The sequence below is a fragment of the Mesoplodon bidens genome, assembly GCF_964165515.1.
Source record: "Mesoplodon bidens genome assembly, chromosome: 9".
Taxonomy (NCBI): Eukaryota; Metazoa; Chordata; class Mammalia; order Artiodactyla; family Ziphiidae; genus Mesoplodon; species Mesoplodon bidens.
The window spans coordinates 84,479,752-84,502,729 of NC_138166.1; the positions used below are offsets into that span (position 1 = coordinate 84,479,752).

General features: G+C 44.1%; 1 protein-coding gene across 1 annotated transcript in view; it reads right to left on the reverse strand.

The window, feature by feature from the left end:
• The window catches only part of UBE2H (ubiquitin conjugating enzyme E2 H), a 107,010-nt gene extending 98,429 nt beyond the window's left edge, over positions 1-8,581 (reverse strand). Inside the window, exon 1 of the mRNA XM_081243795.1 lies at positions 8,076-8,581. Coding sequence (XP_081099921.1) covers positions 8,076-8,128 — 53 coding nt within the window. The 5' untranslated portion in view covers positions 8,129-8,581. The remainder of the gene's footprint in view (positions 1-8,075) is intronic.
• Positions 8,582-22,978: the final 14,397 nt, after the last annotated feature.

The following is a 22,978-nucleotide window of genomic DNA, read 5'->3' on the forward strand; positions in this document are numbered from 1 at the left end:
GGTCAAAAGACCAGTAGCACCTATTCAAACCACCTACCCAATGCCCTAGACACCTAAAAAGCACCGGAAGGCGGAAACGATCCTTCATCCCTCATGTGCACAGAACTGCCCTGTGGGGCTTTCCACAGGCTCTTGAGGATTTGGGTTCTGCCAGGCTTGGGCAGGTGCCCCCACAAGCACCAGTCTGCAAACAACCAGCCACCTTTCCCAAGCATCTGATGAGGTACAAGAAGAAACTTTAATAACCTTAGCACCCCCATAAAAGTATAACAATTCTTCTAATACCCCACCTGAGAATCACTAAAGTAACAACAGCCTCTCAAAAGTACACAGTGACTTCTCTGTGTTTCCAAAGATTTCCACATTGCACTTGAATTACACTTCGGCAATCTGGAAATAATACACTCTAATATATATACGTTCAGAGCACCATCCTCGTGTTTGAGGACTGAACCAAAGTCTACCCACCGAATAAACTGTCACTGACTCCAACATGAAACAGGTTGTCTTTCTTCTTGTTAGCCAAGCTAAAAATTCCAGTTGTCAGTAATAAGATGTTAACCTTTTAAGCAACATGCATGTAAACTCCTAACTTTTTAAGCAACACGCATGTAAACTCCTATATCTAAATTCAAATGTTCATAATTTATAAGAATGTGACAGTAACAAGTTTTAAAAAGCAATGTCTAATTTTTCATTATGGCAATGTCTAATAATTAACTTATAAAATAATTTACATAGGATGCCAAAAAGTAAAAAAGCAAAACAAAAAGCCCCACCATTTTGTTAAATATTAACTTTAAAAAAGATTCCAGGAGAACATATTAAGGGATGCCCTCTTAGAATCTGTTTCCAGTTCTGCCACTGAGTTACTGTGGGTTCCTTTTACCTGAGTTTAGTCGATATGAAAATTGAAGATAGTATTCAGACCTTAACAGAGTCCTATGTAAATATTTGTAAACTGCTGTAAATGTAACTGGAGGTGCTAAGTAAAACTAATGTTAAAAAATTCTTATCAATACTCTACAAAAAGCGAGAAGAGGGTACCATCAATAAAAAGTGTACTTACCTTTCCACGAAAATATAGTCTTACTAGCAAATGCAAAAATAAAAGTTATTTGTGGGACTTCACTGGTGGCGCAGTGGCTAAGAATCTGCCTGCCAGTGCGGGGGACACAGGTTCGAGCCCTGGTCCGGGAAGATCCCACATGCCACGGAGCAAATAAGCCCATGTGCCACAACTACTGAGTCTACACTCTGGAGCCTGTGAGCCACAACTACTGAGCCCACGTGCTACAACTACTGAAGCCCGTGCGCCTAGAGCCCATGCGCCTAGAGCCCGTGCTCCGCAACAAGAGAAGCCACTGCAAAGAGAAGCCCAGGCACTGCCACGAAGAGTAGCCCCCGCTCGCCCGCACGCAGAAATGAAGACCCAATGCAGCTAAAAATAAATAAATAAATTTATTTTTAAAAAAGTTATTTGTGACCATAATTCTTGAAGTACCACTTCAAAGAGCCACAAAACAAAAATATTTCACGATGAAAATTTAATTCAGTAATTTTGAATGGGGGAAATGGAAGAGCATTCACAAAACTAGCTTTGACTAGTTAAGAGTTAGGTTACAAATCAGTGCTTAGGATCACGCTATTTAATGGGATTCCTTTAAAACACACAATTGAAACAGGAATTCAATGTCACAACATAATTGTGTTTGAAATAGAGACCATCATTAGTAAAAGTTAAACTCAAGCTACCTGTTAAAAAGTTAAACCTATACCTATCACATGATCCAGCTATTCCACTCCTATATATTTACCCAAAAGAAAAGAAAGCATATATCCACAGCAGCTTTATTTGTAATAGCCCCAAACAGAAAATAACCCAAATGTCCACAGAAGTGAATGCATAAACAAACTGTGGTACAGCCATACAATGAAATACTACCCAGCAGTAAAAAAGGAAAGAACTATATGGTAACAACATGGGTGGATCTAAAAATATGAGGAAAGAATTCACACAAAAAGAGTATATACTGTATGATTCCATTTATATAAAATTCTAGAAAATGCAAAATAATCTACAGTGACAAAAATCAGATCACTGATCTGATGGGGGTGGGTGTAGGGAAAGACTACCTAGGGGCAAGAGAAACTTCGGGAAAATGAATATGTTCACTATCTTGATTGTGGTGATAGGCTTCATGGGTGCTACTTATGTCAAAACTTACCAAATTATACCTCAGTAAAAGACAAAAGCAAAAAAAAAACAAAAAAAAACAAAAAACAAGTCACCAAAACTAATTCTACAGCTCTTGCCGGTCAGATCTATCTGCTTATGAATGTATTATGTTTAACCTACCAACTCACAGTAGGCACTCTGAGAAGTACAAAAGTATCCCTAATTCAAAAATCACTATTATCACAAAAAAACATGAAAATTTAAATAGAGATCAGAACTCATCTTTCATCACCATGCCAGGCTGACTGCTTCAGTGTTGAAATGACCAACTAAAACACAACAGAACAAAGTGAGAGCCCACTGAGTGTGGGGCCCCAAGATTTTTAATTAAATATTTTAATTCAAAGGCTTACCTTCTTTGATCTAGAATCCCATTTCTGGAAAATAGAAATAATTCAAAAAGGCAAGAAAAGCCTTGTGCACAAGATGTTAATTTCAATCTTATTTATCACAGAAAAATGGCAAAGAATTAAATCAATGGCACAGGCATGGAATGGCATATTACATGAGCTATTTATTAAATCTGATATTTTTAAATGGGAAAAATAGTTGCAAAAATATTAAGCAAAAACAGGGCACATACAGTATGATCAACAGGTTGACAATAATACATCCTGGGGGGAACCTATATTTGTAACCTACATTTTCCTCAATTATCTTACTACTTGTATAATCCAATTAAGTTTTTTCATTAAAGTACTTTACTAAAATGTACACTGTAGGTCTACAGTTAAAAAGCTATTACACTGTAAGCACTTTTGCAGGTCTGAATTGCATGCCTAAAAGTCCAATGATTCTTGGAACCATGAAATCTGGTAAGACTGAAATAAGATACTAAGTTATATATATAATTATATATACATTTAATATATAGATATAACATGCAGGTCAAGGTGCTGGGGAAATTGCACAATACTAGAAAACCAACAAATCCAGGTTCTTCTAAAACACACACACACAAACAGGGTAAGGGATTTTTATGGGTCACATCTGCAAAGACTGTTTTCCCCTAAAAGCTAAATTTTTAGGCTTGTGTGTAACTTACTAGAACTGTACTGCAGGAATCAGATGTTCTGAACCTGTGAACGCTTACTCATGTAGGTTCCTGCTTAACCAAAATAAGTACCAGTATGTTATATTTGTCACCAAAATCTAGGCAGAGAAGACAAATTCAGAACACTGGGAGTTGCCAAAGCTTTAACTTTTAGCTTGAAGACCATAAAACTGTTCTACCTTCCATCTCATCATCTCAGTAAAACAGAGACCACAGGAAATAAAAGGCAAACCACAGGTTCCCAATTGACACTGGAGCTAGTTAAAAGATAACAGAACAGTCTACACTTTGAGCACAAATTAAAGAGCAACAAAGACTACTAATTTAGGGATAGTTACTAAACTACTGATTAACAGCAAAATACCAAAGCTGAAGTCAAAGACAAATGGCTACACTTTTTAATGTTTGTTTTTGTTTCAGTTTTTAACATCAATCTTTTAAATAACAGAAATATAGATCCCCATACATCCCATCAACATAAAAGTCACTTTAAACTTTCTATTTCTTGAAGTCAATTCTGAAAGTAAATACAAGTTATTCAAAAAGCAAGGTGATACATACAGTGCTCACCTGCTATAAACACAGTCTGTACTCTGATTTTTTCAAAAATTGTTTAACTAGTTACATAAGCACACACCAAATTTTTCACTACTAAACCCCCAGCATCTAGCCCCAAGCCTGGCACAAAGAGGGCACGGAAACGTCTGAGGGGATGAACTTACTACTGAAAGCTTCTGAAACCCTAAGGCAGACAACCAGCACTCTTTACAGAATTCACTAACGCTGTTAATGAATTTAGTATAAGACACTGCCCTTTCCTGACCATTACCCTTAAAGCTTTTGTAGGGGAAGCTTACATTTCTACCATACTTTTGAATCCCTGCAGGAGTCAGTTAAATAAATTTAAATTGGTAGCTATCCAGTTTTAAGTTACCACACTCCCTCTGAAGAAGGCACTCTTTGAAAAGTCTTCGTATTATAAACATAAGTTCCAACATCTCACACCAATAACAAATACAGTGTATGCCAAGTCCCCATTACTATCAGATCCACTTTTCTGATTTAACCTTGAACATTTCTTGTACTCTAACAGGTCAGGTTTTCCTCTCCTCTTTTTACCCCTTGAAAACACACTTGATCCTGTAACACCACTCACAAGGCCTCCCCAGCCCCTGCTTCTTTTGTATATAAACACACTCTGGTCACACACTCCATCAGCTGTTCGGTAGCTCCGCCCCTCCTCCTTTTCCGGGTAGTAACAGAGCAGCCAATGAGCTGTGAGGAGCTGTGCCTGCGGCCTTTTGCCTGCATACGCTTTTCCAAAACAAGCAGCTCCAGCCTTCAGCAGGGGCCACTGGTTCACAGATAAAAGGATCACCAGGCTGTGCAACAGGGTGAGACGAGTAACCCCCACCAACAAGGAAACCCGTGTAATCTGAGCTGTTTGTTCCTCCACCCAGGAGAACTTAAACCGATATTCCTTTAGGGCAAATCACGCTTTAAGGTCACCAGAGTCCCAGTTCTCAGACAATCTAAATAATCAGCCGGGTTCTAGATGGAAACCCCAAAGCTTGCCAGGGTGGGAACAGCACAGTTATCACCACCCTACCTCACTCTGCAAACAAATGGCAACACTATTCAACCACCATTCCACAGGATTTGGGCTCACTGCAAGTTTCTTGATTGGGACACATTCCTACAGGGCCCAAGTCATGTCCATCAGTTTGAGGTTTGCACAACCCTCAGCCAAGGATCAGAAGAGAAACAATGAATGAGTCAGAGTTTCAGAACATATTCGCCCAGCAGATTATTAAGTGCATCGGTGCAAAACACTCCCTCCCTCCATAACTTGGAAGTCAGCTCTCCTCCTACCAACCCGTCACAAAAGAAATATCCCCGACTCCAAACAACAACCAGAGACCAAAAGAACCTAACGAGGTGGTGGAAGGCGGTGGCCAATTAGTTACACATCCTCTTTTCTCCCTACCCCCCACACCACTACCTTCCTACTATACAGGTTCCCTGCCAGGCTGTAAATCGTGGTGGCATAATTACACTCAAGAGACATCCAAAAATGGGCTGAAACAGGAGACTGCAAGGAAACCAGCTATCAGCCTCCACACCAAAGAAATCAAGGGGCACTGAGGGGCACAAAGCAAGAACATTCCTTCAGACCTTTCCTACTTCCTCCACACCCTCCTTCATCTTCAACCCTCGGCCCTTGCACACCATTGTATTCATTTTAGTAGTGTGTTGCTTAAATTCTGTGGTAAGTGTACCTTGCTCAAAAATTGTCTCCATTTGGGCCTACTAATGTGAATTCAACAGAGAAAGGAGGCCAGAAAATCTCTCACGCCTACAACACACATGCACACACAAAAGGAAATACAAAAAATTGAACTTAGACAAGAAAATAACAAACACGAAGCAAAGATAACCCCTGGCTTTTAAATCCCGAGACTGTTGTCCTCCTACCTCAGACATCAATGATTTTAAAGCGCCTCTGCTTTCTTTTGTCAGAAAGGAGGAAGGTGGGGAAAGAACAGAAGGCCAATGCATCTATGCCTTTCTTCATCTTCTACTAAAAATAAGCTATGAAATAAGCCACTTAGGGAAAGAAAAAAAAGAGAGACACCCTGCTGTTCTTTGTCTGTTTTCCTCTCCCTCTCCACCCCCCCCAACCCCGACTCCTAAATACGGTAATCATTCTAGATGCCTCAACTACTAAATGAACAAAAGGCACTGTATGGAAAAGGCATCAGGTCAAGTTAGGCCTCACCCTTTATCCTCAGTCTTCTAAAAAATATATAGGTCTACAATTTGAGAACCTGACATTGATCAAAGACAGCTGGAATTCTCTCTCCCAGCCCCATCCCAATTAAACATTAGGTAGAAATTTGCATTAGGTGTGACAGCAAGTCTCAATTCAAGATAAAAATAACTCAGATTCTGCCACCATGTCATTTCCTAGTTTCTAAACAAAAATAAAACCTGATACTGCTTTGTGTAAACTGTACACACAGCCACAGTTACAAGTTTTCCTGCCACCTTATGAAAAGCCAATGTTACTGGTATCATTCACACATTGACAAAACTCAATCACAGCCACAAACAGCTCATAAAGAGTCAATTTCACTTGTGCCTAGACATATATTTGGTACATAATATATATTTTATTACTTGCCCCTCTCTCTAATCCCCACTCCCACCTCCCCAAAATTCTCAACTTCAAACCCTAAAACTTAGAAGTTCATCTACTGTTCCTAATTTCTAATCAAGTTTTGCTGAGTGAGGAGAAAAACACCTTATTCCTGAAAAGATTATGGTGGGGAAAAAAAAAAAATCACTTGCCCAGGCAACTTCCCTCCCATCCCCCACTTCCAAACCAAATGCAAAATCTACTTTTTAAAAACTTCAGCGAATTCCATAACTGAGTATCTAACAATAATCACTGATCTCTACAAACAGGTAAAACATCCAATCAAAAACAGCAACAATAAAAGGAATAAAGAAGGAATTCACCTGAAGAATCTAGCCAAACAACTTGAGTTATATAAACAAAACCCTGCAACAGGGGGAAATGGTGGGGGGATGGGGGTGAGGGAGAGACAGAAGCAGGAGACAGGACTTTTTAACTGCGTTTCACACACTACCACTCCCCACCCCCGGGTCCCCCTCTCCCCAGGGATTAGTTGTTCAGAACACTGGGCTCATTTCCTCTCTCCCCCCACTCTCTAAATTACCGCTCCAAAAATGTCTCGATTTGTCACAGGAACCTTCGCGAATTTCTCAAGCTGGTCATGAAATAATCAGGCTGGACTCCAACCAAAACCACTGCCTGAAGGACTCTTATCAGTTATAGCTTTCCCACTGCTACCTTCAAAGTACATAAAGTTGGGAGGGGGGGCGGGGGAGGAGTAGAAAAATAAAGGGTGTCACTTGGCAAGATCAGGGCAATTATTCCCCAAGAACCTTATTCTCATACGGAGAGTTTGCTTAAGTGGCTAGTACAGGGGCTATTTGGTCAAGGAGATCCTCTTTCTCTCCTTCCCCCTCAGCTGTCATAGCCACAATATGGAGGGACTGGGGGTCCTCACCACATACAACTATGGGTGGGATAGGCTTTGTCGGTAGGAAGAAAAACAGTGGGGTTCTTCTAAGGACCAGAAAGCTTAATAGGGGTCTCTGGTTTAAAACACTCAGAGCTCTTTATTACAAGAGGGGGCACTGAGCAGACTACTCTCTTCCTAATATAGAAAGGAATTAGGGATAAAGGAGGTCACTTGAGTTACCCCAGTTCAAGAAGCATTGTGAGTGGAGGGAGTGGAGGCATCTCAAGAAAAGGAGAAAGGGAATTCTTCGCTTTCGGGAATTTCTACCTCGAGTCCCTAAATCCAGAGCGAGCAAACAGGAAAAAGAAGGTGGGCTCGGTGGTGAAGAGAAGCGGCTGGTCCTGGGGTGGGGGAAAAAAAAAAAAAAAAAAAAGGCCTACTTGGGAGTCCAAACGTCGTGAAGAAAAGTCACGGGCACTGGGGGTGAGGAAAGAGCGTGGAACAACGCACATTTCGGGGTGCTGCAGATAAAGGGGGAGCTGAGAAGGCTCTCGGCTCCTGGGAGGTGCCAAGGAGCCTCCGTAGGCACTGGGGGGAGGGAGATGGGGGAGGGAGCCTCGGACAGTGGCCTGGAGTGCCCCTGGGCCCCTGCTTAGGTTTCAGGGGGTGCCCTGGGCATCCCCAAACCGCCCCCCACGTACAGCCCGAATTCCCAGCCCACGAAGGATACAGCTTGACCACGTCCGTGTCCATCCGCCTCTTTCCCGGACTAGGGGATGACATGGTGTCGCCGCTGCCTCTCCGTCGCCTGCGCCGCCGCCGCCGCCTCTCTCCCTTCCTCGGCCCGTCTGTCACGGGGCCCGGGCCCCGGCTCTGAGGAGCCCGCGGCCGCGCCGGCTCCTCGGTGGAGGTGGCAACACCCCCGAGGTCCTGTCCGGTCCCGTCAGCCGCTGCCGCTGCCGCCGCCGCCCCCCGCACGGGGGAACACCGGGCACCGTCCGGCCGAGTGGGGGTGGGGACCCCGCGGCGCCCGGCTCGGACTGCCCCTCTGCGGCTGTGAGTCTCCGCTGCCCGGACCCGGCGCTCCTCTGCGCCGCGCGACTCTCCCTCCTGCCTGCGCTAGCTCACTCGCCTGCTCGCCCGCTCACCCTCTCGCCGGCTCCCTAGCAGCCTCCACCACAAGCGGACGACTCCAGCTCAGTCGGCCTCTCTACCCCAGCCTCGCTCTGGGCGCCGTGACGTCACCTCTGTGACGTCATCGAAGGGGGCGGGCCCAGCTGGCGAAAGGGGTGGGCCGCCGCGGCCGTAGCGTGGGCTTTCTTCGAGGGATTCTGGGAGTTGTAGTTCCTCTTTCTCCTGCCCTCCCAGCTCTCTGCCCCCTCCCCCAACTCCCCCACTCATTTAATAAGCTCAACTGCCAGTGTCGTTATCATCATCATAAACGATAATGGTTAAAGAATGGCAGTATTATTATATTCATGTGTTTTAGGGTAATGAACCTCCTTCCCACATACACTGTTAAAAAGTCTGTTTATTTGTTTTGAGGAAGCCAAGGTGGCCGTTAACCCAGACAGGAACAAAAATCTAGAAATTCCTACACCAGCAGGTTCCCTGCGCCGTGCTCCCTCCTTGGATGGAGATAATATGTTTGCATCGATTATAGACTATAGCAAGGCTTCCTTAGGGCTTGCAAATCAGGGTTGGTTATCCTCCATGTGTATAGGGTGACCTTTTCAAGGATTAGAGGTGAAGCAGCAAGGTGGCAAGGCCAGAAATAATTTAGTACTAACATCCTTATTCTACACAGTATGAGATGATTTCACAAAATGAGTGACTGAAAGAAGCAGAAACACCCCAAATATGCTGTTATTCAGGACATAGATTGTTCTGCCTTCCAAACTCCTATATCAACCCTATATACTTCATCATTCATTCAGTAAATATTTATTGAGCACCTATTGTGTAGTAATCACCCTGCTTGACATGAGGATAACATGGTGAACTAAGAAAGACTTTAAATTTACACAACCATCCCAATGTGGTCCAGATCTAGAGTGTCAGCATCACCTGGTAACTTGTTAGAAATGCAGGCTAGAGCTTCACCTCAGACCTACTGAATTAGAATTTGCAGATTAACAAGGTTCCCAGGTGATTCCTTTGTGCAATAAAGTTTGAGAGACACTGCTCTACAAGGTACTCCAAAAGAACTGATATGGAACCCAGGAGTCAACCAGGAAAAGGGGGCAGGAAAGAGTGTTCTAGGCAGCTCCTGTATTTATTTATATCACATTTTTGCTGCCGTCTATTTTCAAAATTTTTATCTATTCCCTTGTTCCCACGAATACACTTGTATTTTGTCAAACCACATGCTGTGAGTTGGGTCCCCTCATGTAACCTCCTATATACAAACACACACATGCACACATGAACCTGGGGCAGTAGCAATCACCTAAAATTGAACGTTATTTGCTCCTATCATTCCACCCCTCAAAAGACGAGCTAGTGTGTGTGTGTGTGTGTGGTAAGTATACATAACACAAAATTTGCCATTTTAACCATTTCAAAGTGTACAATTCGGTGGTATTAAATACATTCACAGTGTTCTTCAACCATTACTACTATCCATTTCCAGAACTTTTTCATCATCACAAAAAAATTCTGTACCCATTAAACAATAATTTCTTACTCATTTCTCACCCTCCACGGCCCCTGGTAACCTCTATTCTTTCTGAAAAATACAAGCTATTTTAACTGCTTCTAAAAGGGATGCATTGCTCTTTCCTATTGCACATAGCTGTTCTATCAGAAGGAGCACATTTCTGAATGAAGAGATTTCTAACTTCCTTTTACTTGACCACTTTGTTAAAGGGAGACAAGGACAGAGCAGGGAATTGCTCGTGAGTGTGTCTTCTCTAGGCTCTCCAGGCTCCTGTTGTTGCTCCCTCCTCTCCCAGCACAGCTCCCCACCACCTTCATCTGAGTGACTCCCACTCCTGTGATTCCCAAGCTTTGGTGTAATTCAGAATCACCTGGGGAGCTTGTTAAGCTCACAAACGTCCAGGCCCCACCCCTGGAGATTCTGATTCAGAAGGTCTGGGGTGGGCCTTGGACATCCAAGTCTTTCACAAGCTCCCCAGATGATTCTGATGCAGGCCAAAGTTTGAGAACCACTGCTGGAAGATTCCAATAGGCATCAGCACTTTCAAAGCACCTGCCTGACCGCTCTAGGTGGGTCCTGTGCTTTCATCATGTCCTACGAAAATAAGGATGTTTCCTCCCCACCTGAGACCAAGGTAGCAAGCTTAAAGGATCTGAAGCTATTTTTCCCAGAACAGAAAGAGCTGGTCAAGGACGAGACACTTGAGAAAGAAGGGCATAGGGTGGATATAGAGATTTTTCCCTGATGCTTTAATCTTCACAGATGTTATGATGCTGTGGTCTAAGTACTAAGCAAAAGTCATCAGAGAGACTTGTTCTGGACTACACTGGGGAAGGTAAGGCTGCTCTACTTAAGAATGCCATGGTGATTTAGCCTCTGAGCAGTCGTTGAAAAGGAATCACCCTTCCTAGTAAGTATCTTAGCCCTGGGTTACTTAGGACAAACCTGCCCCTCCCCAGCTCTTAATTATGCCTCAGTTAATTGCTTATATCCTCCCAAGCCTCAGTTTTCTCATCTGTAAAATGTGGCTTATAATGCCCTACCCACTCGAGTGGGTTGATGGAATAAATGGAAAAGATGAATGTGAAAGGCCCTTGTAAACTATAAATTGCTTTTTATGAAGACAACGTGAAGTGTTGATTCCAAGGTGTGATGATATTACTGGTGGTATTATTAATATTAATCCCCCATTTGCCCCACCCCTTATACACTGTATGTCATTTAAGAAGAACATTCGCTTTTGGGGGGGGAGTATTTTTTATTTAATTTTTTTTTGTTGTTTTGGCTGCACCACACGACATGCGGGATCTCAGTTCCCCGGACCAGTGATCGAACCTGTGTCCCCTGCAGTGGAAGCGCAGAGTCCTAACCACTGGACCACCAGGGAATTCCCACTTTTGGTATTTTTTTAAAGACGTCACAGGGTCGATCTTTGTGGTGAAGGTATGTTCACATTTTTACCAGACACTTTTCTCTCTGGGCATTTCGACATCTGCTCCTTCATAAATCCACCTCCCCTATTCTGACTTCCTCCTCTTTCCAGAGCTTCAGAGGACTCCAGAACCTGCCCTTGACCAGGTAGGTTCAAAAAGTGGCTCCAAAGTGGTGCCAAATGACAGCCTTGGTTTGACTTATTTTCGGCTTATGGACCTGGAGCTCCCCTTGAGCAGAGTCAGTTTGTGCTCACCTTTCCCCCCAGTGTCTCAGCCACTCAGAATGTCAATAATTTGCTCTAAAACAACACCGGGGCCTGTGAGTGTCTGTTTATATGTGTGCACACGAGGCAGTACGCTGGAATGAGCCATGTTCTTCCTTATCGGGGACAACCAGGGGCGCTGTGAGGGAACAGCTGTCCAGCCTCGCCTGACTCGTCAGTGTTGCAATCTGGGAAGTGTATTCGGGCCTGTTTATCTCTCCCCAGGGCAGGGCCAAGCTTGACCAATGGAGCCTCTGATCTCAGGAGCAGCTTCTCAAAGGCAAGAAAACAAGTTTGCAGAGAATATACTGCTTTGAGCAAGACACTAAGAGGGAGTAAGATGAAACCCATCATTCGGTGGAGTGAGTTGAAGAGCCCAGCCCAGAAGCTGCTCTATCTCTGAAAGGTCCCTATTAACCCAATGGCTCTAAAACTAAAGTGAATTTATCACTATCCCCGCCAAATGTGAAAGTCCCCCAAATAAGGCTTCCTGATTCCATTTGACCATTTCTGTTGAGAAATAGGATCATTTTAAATCCGTAGCTCTTGGTATCTGAGATCACAGGTCCAGACCCCTCAAGAGGGCAATAATATCAGCAGTTTCCTTGCTGCCAAGAAATAAAAGCTTAAAACTCATTTCAAGTCATCTCCATGTAACCCTGTTATAATTTTTCCCCATAGAAGCAGTCAGTGGGGCGCAAGAACAGCCAGCAGCAGAAAGGATGGAAAGATTGTATCTCCTTCACTGCTATCATTCCCGTGGGAGTCTTTGCTTGCTCTCTCTGGCAGCTGGCCCCTGGGGAAGCACCAACCTCCCCCAAACAAGTGTGATTCAATGAGAGTGTGAACTTGGAGACAGATGCCCCCTCATAGTCCCAGATCTGTTACCTGTTATTGTTGTAACTTGGGCAAGTAACCTAACCTTTGTGTCCCAGTTTACTCATCTGTAAAATGGGATGATAGCACCTACATTACCCTTGCTTAGATCAAATAGGAGAAGAGATGTTGCAATTTCTAAAGTTCTAGTCATGGATAAGATATTATCATGTCCCCCTTACACACGTGCACGTGCACACACACACACACACACTCTAATGCCAAGGCTCAAGGAGAGAGCAAGGCTGGGAAATTTTTCACACCTACATTATTCATCGGGGCCAGCACCCCTGTTTGGAACCCTTGTTTTGCCAGTCGTGGCTTCCTGCTTCCTCATTTCCATGATCTGGAAATGCTAGAGGCTCCAGGCTCGGTCTCCAGGCCTCTGTTCTTTATCTACATTTAATTCCTAAGTGATATCATCCAGTCTCAGAGCTTTAACTGCCCTCTATGCTCTGACTCCCTAATATACATTGCTGACTGGGGCCTTGCTCCTGAACTCCAGACATGTATATACAGCTGACTATTCAACATCTTCTCATGTCCAAAAATAAACTTCTGATAACCTCCCCACCTCTTCCTCACATAGTTTTCCCCTTCTCAGTAAATGGCCACTATTAAGTTAGAATATATGAAGTAACCTTTTTTTTTTTTTTTTAAGGTCAAGAACAGTCAAATATCAGCAACATCATTCGGTTCAACCAAATACATCCTTCCAGCTGCTCAGGCCAAAGGCCTTAGACTTTACAATCCTTGACCCTTCTCTCTAATTCTGTACCTTGAATCTATCAGGAAATCCTGTTGGCTCTGCTATCAAATATATCCACAATCTTTTCCCCACCACCTCTACTAAGCCATTATCATTACTATATACAATCACTTTCCAACAGGCCTCCTCTCTTTTTTTTTTTTGAGCAGTGCTTCTTTTTTTTTTTTTTACGTCTTTATTGGAGTATAATTGCTTTACAATGGTGTGTTAGTTTCTGCTTTATAACAAAGTGAATCAGTTATACATATACATATGTTCCCATATCTCCTCCCTCTTGCAGGCCTCCTCTCTTTGATCCCTGAATTCACTCAGATAGAAACCAGTGATCCTTTTAAACCATAAATCAGATCCCCACTCTTCAAAACTCTCCAAGGACTTCCCATTTCACTCTATGTTAAAGCCAAAGCCATTGTGGGCTTCCCAGGCCCTATAGGAGCTGCCCTTACCCTCTTCCCTGACTCACAGCTTTCTAGCCACACTGGCCTTCTAAATGTTCCTCAGATATACCAAGTATGCTCCTGCCCCAGGGCCTCTGCACTTGCCACTCAGTCTGAAACATTCTTCACTTAGATTAAAAACATGGCTTCCTCCCTTCTCTCCTTTAGGTCTTTGCAGAGATGTCACCTTCTCTGTAGAGCCTTCTCTGGGCACCCGATTTAAAATTGAAATCCCAGGGACTTCCCTGGTGGTCCAATGGGTAAGACTCCGCACTCCCAATGCAGGGGGACTAGGTTCGATCCCTGGTCGGGGAGCTAGATCCCACATGCATGCCATAACTAAGAGTCTACATGCTGCGACTAAAAGATCCCGCATGCCGTAACGAAGAGCCGGCACAGCCAAAATAATAAATAAATAAATATTTTTAAAAAATTGCAGTCCCGGCTCCACTCCAGTGCCTCCTCTTCCCCTCCCCTGTTTTGCTTTTCTCCCTAGGACTTATCACCATCTCATATATTACATACTGTATATTACTTAGCTAAGTTTGTCTTCTCCCTCTACCAGAATGTAAACTCTATGAAGGCAGAGGTTTTGTCTGTTTCATTCACTGCAATACATCCAATGCCTAGAACTGCACGTGGTACACAGTAAGTGCTCAAATACCGTACGACTAAAAGGAAGAAAGGACAACTCTAGCTGAAAAGGCAACAAAAGATAAACAGCTTAAAGCAGTACTTTGGCTGCTCACAAAGTTAGTTCTTCCTAATGGTCTCTATAGAGTAGCAGGAAACCTTATATGTTGAGCACCTACTCTGTGCCAGGAGCTGTGCCAAGGTGTGTTACAACCTAACAACCTGGCAGGACAGTTGTTATTTTGCCTATTTTACGGATGAAGAACCTCAGGTTCAAAGAAGTTAAGTAATTTGTTCAGGGTCACATAGCCAGTAAATGGCAGCATCGGGATTCAAACCTGCTGTGCCACCCTGTTTGTTAACCCACATGAAAACCTTAATTTGTTGATATTGATGAACTCCTTATTTTGAAGGCCCAACCACAATTCCAGTTGCTTCATGACCACAAAGACTTCCAGGCCATTCTAAACCAAACTAATGTTCCTCTGAAAAGGAAAAGCCTGTGCCTCCCCTCCAGAGTTCCCTGTCTCAGCAAATGACGCCACCGTTTGGCCAGATGCTCATGCTCAGACTGTCCTTGGAGTCTCCTTTGACTGTTTTTTCCCCTCATTCCCACACCCAGTCCATCAACAAACTCCGTGAGAACTCCCCTTCCGGGACATATTTGCCAAAACTAAGCCCTTCTCCCTGTGCCATCATCTAATCTGTGATGCCATGCTCTCTGCAATAAATCCTATTTATCAGCCTCTCTGTTTCCACTCTTGTCCACTATGACCCCCACCCTCACCTCACAGCCTATTCTCCACCCAGGAGCCAGAGAGATGTTTTAAAATATAATTTGACCCAAGTGACTCTCCACTCATGGTCCTTTAGTAGGTCATCCTTAAACTAAAATCTTAATTCTATGATGCTGTATAATCTGGGTTTAGGCTACCTTTTCAACCTCATCTCCTGCCTCCCTCACATCCTCTCAGCCTCTCTCAGTGCTTGTGTCCAGGGACACACCAAGCCCGTTTCCACTTCAGGGCCCCTGAGATGGCTGTTCCCTCTTCCTGGAATGCCCTTCCCCTGGGTCCTCATGGCCAACTCCCTCTTTCCTGCATTTATTCAAATGTCCTGCCTTCAGAGGCCTTCCCTGACTACCTTGTTTTAAAAGATACGCCACTTACTTTTATGTCCTTACCTTGCTTTCAGTTTTTTTTGCTTTGTAATTTTTTTAGATTTGTATTTTGGAAATGTTCAAATATGCTGAAAATTTGAGAAAATAGTACAATGACCACCCAAATACCACCATCTGGATTTAACAACTGTTAACATTTAGCCATATTTGTTTTACTTGCATGTAGGCATGTGTGTACTGTTTTTTTTTTTTGCTAAATTTTTGAAAATAACCTTCAGACACCATGACACTTCAACCCTACATACTTCTTCAGCATGCATACCCTGCAAATAAGGACATTTTCCTTTATAACCATATCATTAGCACACATACAAAAATGAGCAATGATTCCCTAATGTCATCTAATTTCCAGTCCACAATCAGATGTTTTTAACTGTCCCCTCTATGGCTTTTTTTTTTTGAGCCAGAATCCACTGAAGATTCACCTAATGTATTTTGATTTTATATCTCTTTAGTCAGAGGACAGTTGGGGAATTACATTTATATTTATAGTTCTTTGGGTCTCGGCCCTCCTACATCCTTTGCCTCACCCTACACCTGTCACTGTGCTATATACACAAGAGGCAGTTAATAAATCATTGATAAGGACTAACTGGAAAGTCCTACTCCTCCATATAAAAACTTGTACACGAACGTTTATAAGCACCATTACTCATGATGCCAAGTGGAAACAACCCAAATGTCCATCAACTGATGAATGGATAAATAAAATGTGGTATAACCATACAGTGAGATATTATTTAGCAGTGAAGAGAAATGAAATATTGATTCACCCTGGATGAACCTTGAAAATATTATGCAAAGAGAAATAAACCAGTCACAAAAGACCACATTGTATGATTTCTTTCATGTCAAATGTCCAGAATAGAACTATGTATAGAGACAGAAAGTAAATTGGTAGCTGCCTAGGGCTGGGGGAATAGGCAGAATAGGGTGGGGGTGACCACTAAGGGGCACAGGTGTCTTTTCAAGGTGAGAAAAATGTTCTAAAATTGTGGTGATGGTTGCACAACTCTGTGAATATGCTAAAAAAGATTGAATTGCGCACTTAGAGTGGATTCTATGGTATATGAATTATAGCTCAATAAAGGTATTATTAAAAAAAAAAAAGTCCTACTCTTCCTTGTTGCTCTGAGTCACAGCAGGAACAACTGTTGACCAAACATCCTCTTCCCTCCTCTCCCATCTTCTCCCATCCTCTGTTCTCTCCTCTCCTTGAAGAGCCACAACTTTTCTTTTCACTAAATGTCCTACTTTATCCTCTCTGGGGCAGACACCCCATTTTTCCCCAACAAATGTGGGGCTAGCCCTTTCCTCCAGCTTGTGGGGCTGCGGCACGTCCAGGTCCCCTTCAAGGGCAGACACAGCTGCCCATCTGAGGCCACCTGCTGGAGTCACAGGCAGGCTTGCCAGGCCCCATGTGTACCAGCACTTCTATTTTATGGGTGTCACGTGGTTGGAGTGGCTACTTGTTTCTGGTGCAGCTTCCCTACTGCCCTGTGAGTAGGAGTTATCTTATTCCTCTTTGTATTTTCTGTGCCTAAAACAGACATTTGCTCTTAAAAGAGGCAGAATGTGTGGAGTTAAGGCTTCCACGCTCAGTACCCTGATCTGGCTCTCTGGGAAGGGAGGGAGAGGCTCTGGCCCTAAGGCAGATGGCCTCAAAATCTGGGGTTCTGAATTCCAATCCCAGCTATCATGGGGCACCTGGGGAACTCATCAGCTCTCCCCCAATACACTGTGGGGAAAACTGCCTAATACCAGGAAGGTTACACATAGGATACTTTACATTGAGTCAAGACCTTTAAAAATTTTTGGTTAAGTCTGAAAAGACTTAGCCATTTTTTTCTTATTCTTCTCAATGCCTGCCAAGTCTCTTTTGCTATGCAGGAGGAGAAATGAAGAAGTTGCATTAGGGGAAAGTGAGGTGTATGAATTTGCTTAGTTGAGCAAAGAAAAAGAAAAAAGTGAGAAAATAGGACTCCTGTTTCCTTTTCCTTTCTAAATAACCCCCCTCTGACTTTCTCCCAATGTCTCAGGAGGCAGTTTGGTTTTCCCCAGGATGCTCTGACTGCCTTGGCCTTACTCCAGTGGTCAAATGGCAAAGGGTCCAGGAAATGTGCCCTTAGCTGACTGGCCCGCAATGGCAGAAGGTGGGGAGGGATGTTACCAAACTCTACCATGATAGCTTTGATTCAGTCACATTCTTCTTGGTTAAAATGAACATTTCAAAATATATACATATATCAAATCACTATGTTGTACATCTGAAGTGAATAGAATGCTATGTCAATTATAACTCAGTTTTAAACAGTACACATTGATATATACATACATAAAGTAAAAAAAAGATATGCATCAACATATCTTTTTTTTGATTTAAAAGTTTTGTACTTCAAAGGACATATCAAGAAAGCGAAAGGACAACCCAGAGAGTGGAGAAAGTATTTGCAAACATATCTGACATAAACACTATCCAGAATATTTAAAGAATTCTTACAATTCAACAATACATAGACAAATAACCCAATTTAAGAATGGGAAAATGGGCTTCCCTGGTGGCGCAGTGGTTGAGAGTCCGCCTGCCGATGCAGGGGACACGGGTTCATGCCCCGGACCGGGAGGATCCCACATGCCGCGGAGCGGCTGGGTCCCTGAGCCATGGCCGCTGAGCCTGCGCGTCCGGAGCCTGCGCGTCCGGAGCCTGTGCTCTGGAACGGGAGAGGCCACAGCAGTGAAAGGCCCGCGTACTGAAAAAAGAAAAAGAAAAAAAGAATGGGAAAATGATTTTTTTTAACTTTTTGTTTTATACTGGAGTATAGTTGATTAACAATGTTGTGTTAGTTTCAGGTGTACAGCAAAAAATGGGAAAATGATTTGAACAGAAATTTCTCCATGGCCACTAAGCACGTGAAGAGATGCTCGACATTATTTGTCATTAGGAAAATGCAAATCAAAACCACATTGCGGTATCACTTCTCACACACTTGGATGGCTATCATCAAAAAGACAAGCAAGGGCTTCCCTGGTGGTGCAGTGGTTGAGAGTCCACCTGCCATTTTTAGGTATGTACCCATGAGAAATTAAAACACAAAAAGCTTGTATATGCATGTTCATAGCAGCATTACTCATAAGAGCCAAAAAGTGTAAACAACCTAAAGGTCCATTAATTGATGAGCGGAAAAATAAATGTGACATATCCATACAGTGGACTATTAATCAGCCATCAAAAGGGACTGAAGTTCTGATACATGCCACAACATGGATGAACCTTGAAAACAGGCTGAACAAAAGAGGCCAGTCACAACAGGCCACATATTGTATGATTCCACTCATATGAAACGTACAGAATAGGCAAATTCACAGAGAAAGAAAGTCAGTTAGTGATTTCCTGGGGGAAATGGGAAATGGAAAGTGACTGCTAATGGGTATGGGATTTCTTTTGGGGATAATGGTAATGTTCTAAAATTAATCGTGCTACTGGTTGCAAAATCTTGTGAATGATCTAAAACCACTGAACTGTATTTTTTTTTTTGCGGTACACGGGCCTCTCACTGTTGTGGCCTCTCCCTGTTGCAGAGCACAGGCTCCGGATGCGCAGGCTCAGTGGCCGTGGCCCATGGGCCCAGCCGCTCCGTGGCACGCGGGATCCCCCCGGACTGGGGCACAAACCCGTGTGCCCTGCATCGGCAGGCGGACTCCCAACCACTGCGCTACCAGGGAAGCCCTGTATATTTTAAAAGCATTAATTTTAGGGGCTTCCCTGGTGGTGCAGTGGTTAAGAATCCATCTGCCAATGCAGGGGACATGGGTTTGAGCCCTGGTCCGGGAAGATCCCACATGCTGAGGAGCAACTAAGCCTGTGCGCCACAACTACTGAACCCGTGTGCCACAACTACTGAGCCCGTGTGCCACAACTACTGAAGCCCGCACACCTAGAGCCCGTACTCTGCAACAAGAGAAACCACCACAATGAGAAACCTGTGCACTGCAACCAAGAGTAGCCCCCGCTCGCTGCAACTAGAGAAAACCCGCGTGCAGCAACAAAGAACCAACGCAGCCAAAAAACAAACAAACAAAAAAGTCTCCCAACATCATTAAAAAAAGAATTAATTTTAAAGTACGAGAATTATATCTAAAAATGTAATAAAACCATACATAGCTTGAGATAAGTAAGTTAAAATTGATGCTGCTCCATCCCACATGCCGCGGAGCAACTAAGCCTGTGCACCACAACTACTGAGCCTGTGCTCTAGAGCCCGCGAACCACAACTAATGAAGCCCGTGTGCCTAGAGCCCGTGCTCCTCAGCAAGAGAAGCCACCGCAGTGAGAAGCCTGTGCACCGCAGTGAAGAGTAGCCCCCGCTCGCCGCAGCTAGAGAAAGCCCACGCGCAGCAACGAAGACACAACACACATAAAAAAATAAAACTGATGCTGTTCCAATGCCATATGTTTGGCTGTCAGGTCAGTGATTAGACCAATGGTCCAGGCTTCTCTGAGGGTGCAGGCCCAGCTCAAATTTGCAAGGCCTCTGGGCCCTTGCAGACGGTTGCCTCATTTCATCATGAGGAGAGAACACACCCTTTTTTTCAACCAGCGCTTACCAAAGTGGCAGTCAAAAGACATCTGACTGCCCAGAGCATCAAGGGCCTGAGCGATTTCAGAATCAAAGACAGTTTTTTCCTAAGTTACTGTCTGGACCCAGTTTATATACCTTCCTAGGTTAGCTAAGTCCCACCTTTTCTTCAGTCTCATCTTGCCTCGTCCTGCCCTGCCTCCCAGCTAGAGAGGTGCCGGCTTCTTTCTGCGGCCCTGCAGTCACAGCTGCTGTCCTTGTGCTGTCCTGTCAGGTGTGACCTCAACTGCCCCAAGGGAGCCAGGGCACAGCATGCAAGTCCAACCCAGCTGGCCTCCAGGAACCTCTGGCTTCCCAGCAGCTGCTCAGAGGGGCTCACACGGCCCAGACATGGGGAGTTAACCCCCAGGGGGTAAACTTTGACCAAAAAGGGAGATGAGACTGGGAGGGGCTGGCAGTTGCTCACTCTGCTTCTTTCTCTCCAACTGACTCTTCCAATCCCTGGAGACATCCCAAGCGAGTGAGTGAGCAACTCTGTGTATTTTCTTGTGGGCCTGTAGCCAGTTTGATAATGCACAGCCTTGTGTTTGCTTCCCCTCCTCCCCGGCCTCACCTCTTTTCCTCACTCTTGCTGCTCTAGGCTTGCAACCTCTCTACAGAAACATTAACCCTTAGGCTTTGTCCCAAGCTCTGTTTTCCAGGAAGCCTAGTCAAACTCTGCATTTACTTGAGGGTAAAGTGTTTATAAACCCTCAAAGGCTCTTTGGGCTGTTTTCATCAGCCTGCATTCCTACCTTGCCCCATTAAATAGAAACTTCTGCTGGCTTCTCTGGGAGGGAATGGTACTGGAAAAATAACTTGAATTCTCAAGATCTCCCGCACTCCATGGGGTAAGCAGCTAGTCTTGGCAGGAAGGATGGGGGTGTTTGCCCTGCTAGTAATCCAGCTGCTTTGCTGAAGACTGTGTGGGTAAGTTTAAATCTGGGTAGAAAAAATAGGAAGCCCGTTTGGATGTAGGTACCAGCCACGTTTTCCAATCCAGCTTTATCAGAAATAAAGCTATGTTTTCATCTCAATTTTTCTCATTCCTCAGCCTTGTTCTCATTTGGTTCAGAACCTGTCGTGGTTGGAAAGGATATTCCTATGAATATTACAGTAATGATAATGAGCCCTCATACTCCCCCCATGTTAAAGAAGACATCTAGAGACCACCCGGGCTCTCTCCAGCAGAATCCAGGCATAGCAAGGAGACAGGGACTTCAACATCATATTACAATGTCCTTGGGACTTCCCTGGTAGTCCAGTGGGTAAGATTCTGCATTTCCAATGCAGGGGGCACGGGTTTGATCCCTGGTCTGGGAACTAGATCCCACACGCATGCCACAGCTAAGAGTCCCCATGCCGCGGCTAAACACGCTGCAATGAAGATCCCGTGTGCTGCAATGAAGACCCAGCGCAGCCAAAATAAATACATAAATAAATATTTTTAAAATAAATAAATAAAATGTCCTTGTTTTGCTTTGGGCATAAATTTAAAATGTGCTCACAATACTTAAGACATATAGTTTAGGTCTTTGCTGTGTCGCTGACAGACATGACTTCCGTCTATTAATTCTAGGCGTTTTTGTTTTTTAGTGGCTGGGCTCGAAGTGTCAGATTGGGGGTTCCCAATAGTGTGCCAACATGTGGGTTACAGGTGTGTGGAGGAGATGAACCCTCACAACCCTGGAGCAGCTGGTGCCTGGTGACAGCGTCCAGCCTCACACAATCAGTTTATCCTTCATGTCACATAAATATTACCGTTTACCGTGATGTGTGCCACGATGTGAAAAAGTCTGGCAAGCACTGAGATACATCACGCTTTAATAAGGGCTGTTTTGCCTTTCCTGAAGTGGCCTGCTAATTGGAAATGTTTGGGAATTATTGATGGAAGAAGCAAGTCAGAGGAATATGTGTTGAATGAATCTGAGAGTTAGTGACACAAAATGAAGACAACTTGTGTCTTCTCGTGGTCCCTTCTGGGGAAATAAACCCGATTTACCTGCACGGGGAGATCATTTGGCAAAGGGCAACAAGGGAGAATGAGAGGACATGCTAGAGGAAGGACAGCAGGTGTCCAGAGTTTCCCCCTCAGGCCTTTCCACTCCAGCCCCTAAGAGATCTTTCTTCCTTCCCTTCATTATTTGCATCTCCTTGACGTATAAGTAACTCTGTCTGCCTTGAAGTTAGTGGTAGACTTTCTGGTCCCCTGAGGCCAGTTTCCTTTTCCTCCCACCTCTAAATAGAATATGCCAGGTTCCCCAGGAGGCCCCAGTCCTCACCTTCCTCCTCCTGCTCTCAGTTGTTGTCTGTGCCTTTGTTTGCAGCCCTGTTCATCCCTGGGCTACTTGAATTTTGAACTGAAAAGGAAACTTTCTGATATTCACTGACACTGATTAAAGACAGGAAACACTCTTGTACTGTGGAAGGATCCTAGTTATGTGCTGCATTGTCTAAACTGTCTCCTGGCCCAGGATTTTTGACCAGTACGAAAACAGGGGATGAACCTCCTACATCCCTTACCCAGGAGCTTCTGAAACACACTAAAGGTCTCAGAGCCACTGGCCTGGCCTCTTCCTACCAATGAGGCTGGTTACCAATGATTACCAGTTGGGTACAACACTTCACCCAGCCCAGACTCAGCCAGGGTTTATCTATCATCCTTGATATTTCCCTTGTTCCATTCCTGATTTCTAGGTTACCCCAAATTAGCAAATACTACTTCCCTACCTTGAAAGGGAGGAAAAGGAACACATTCAGTAGCTGT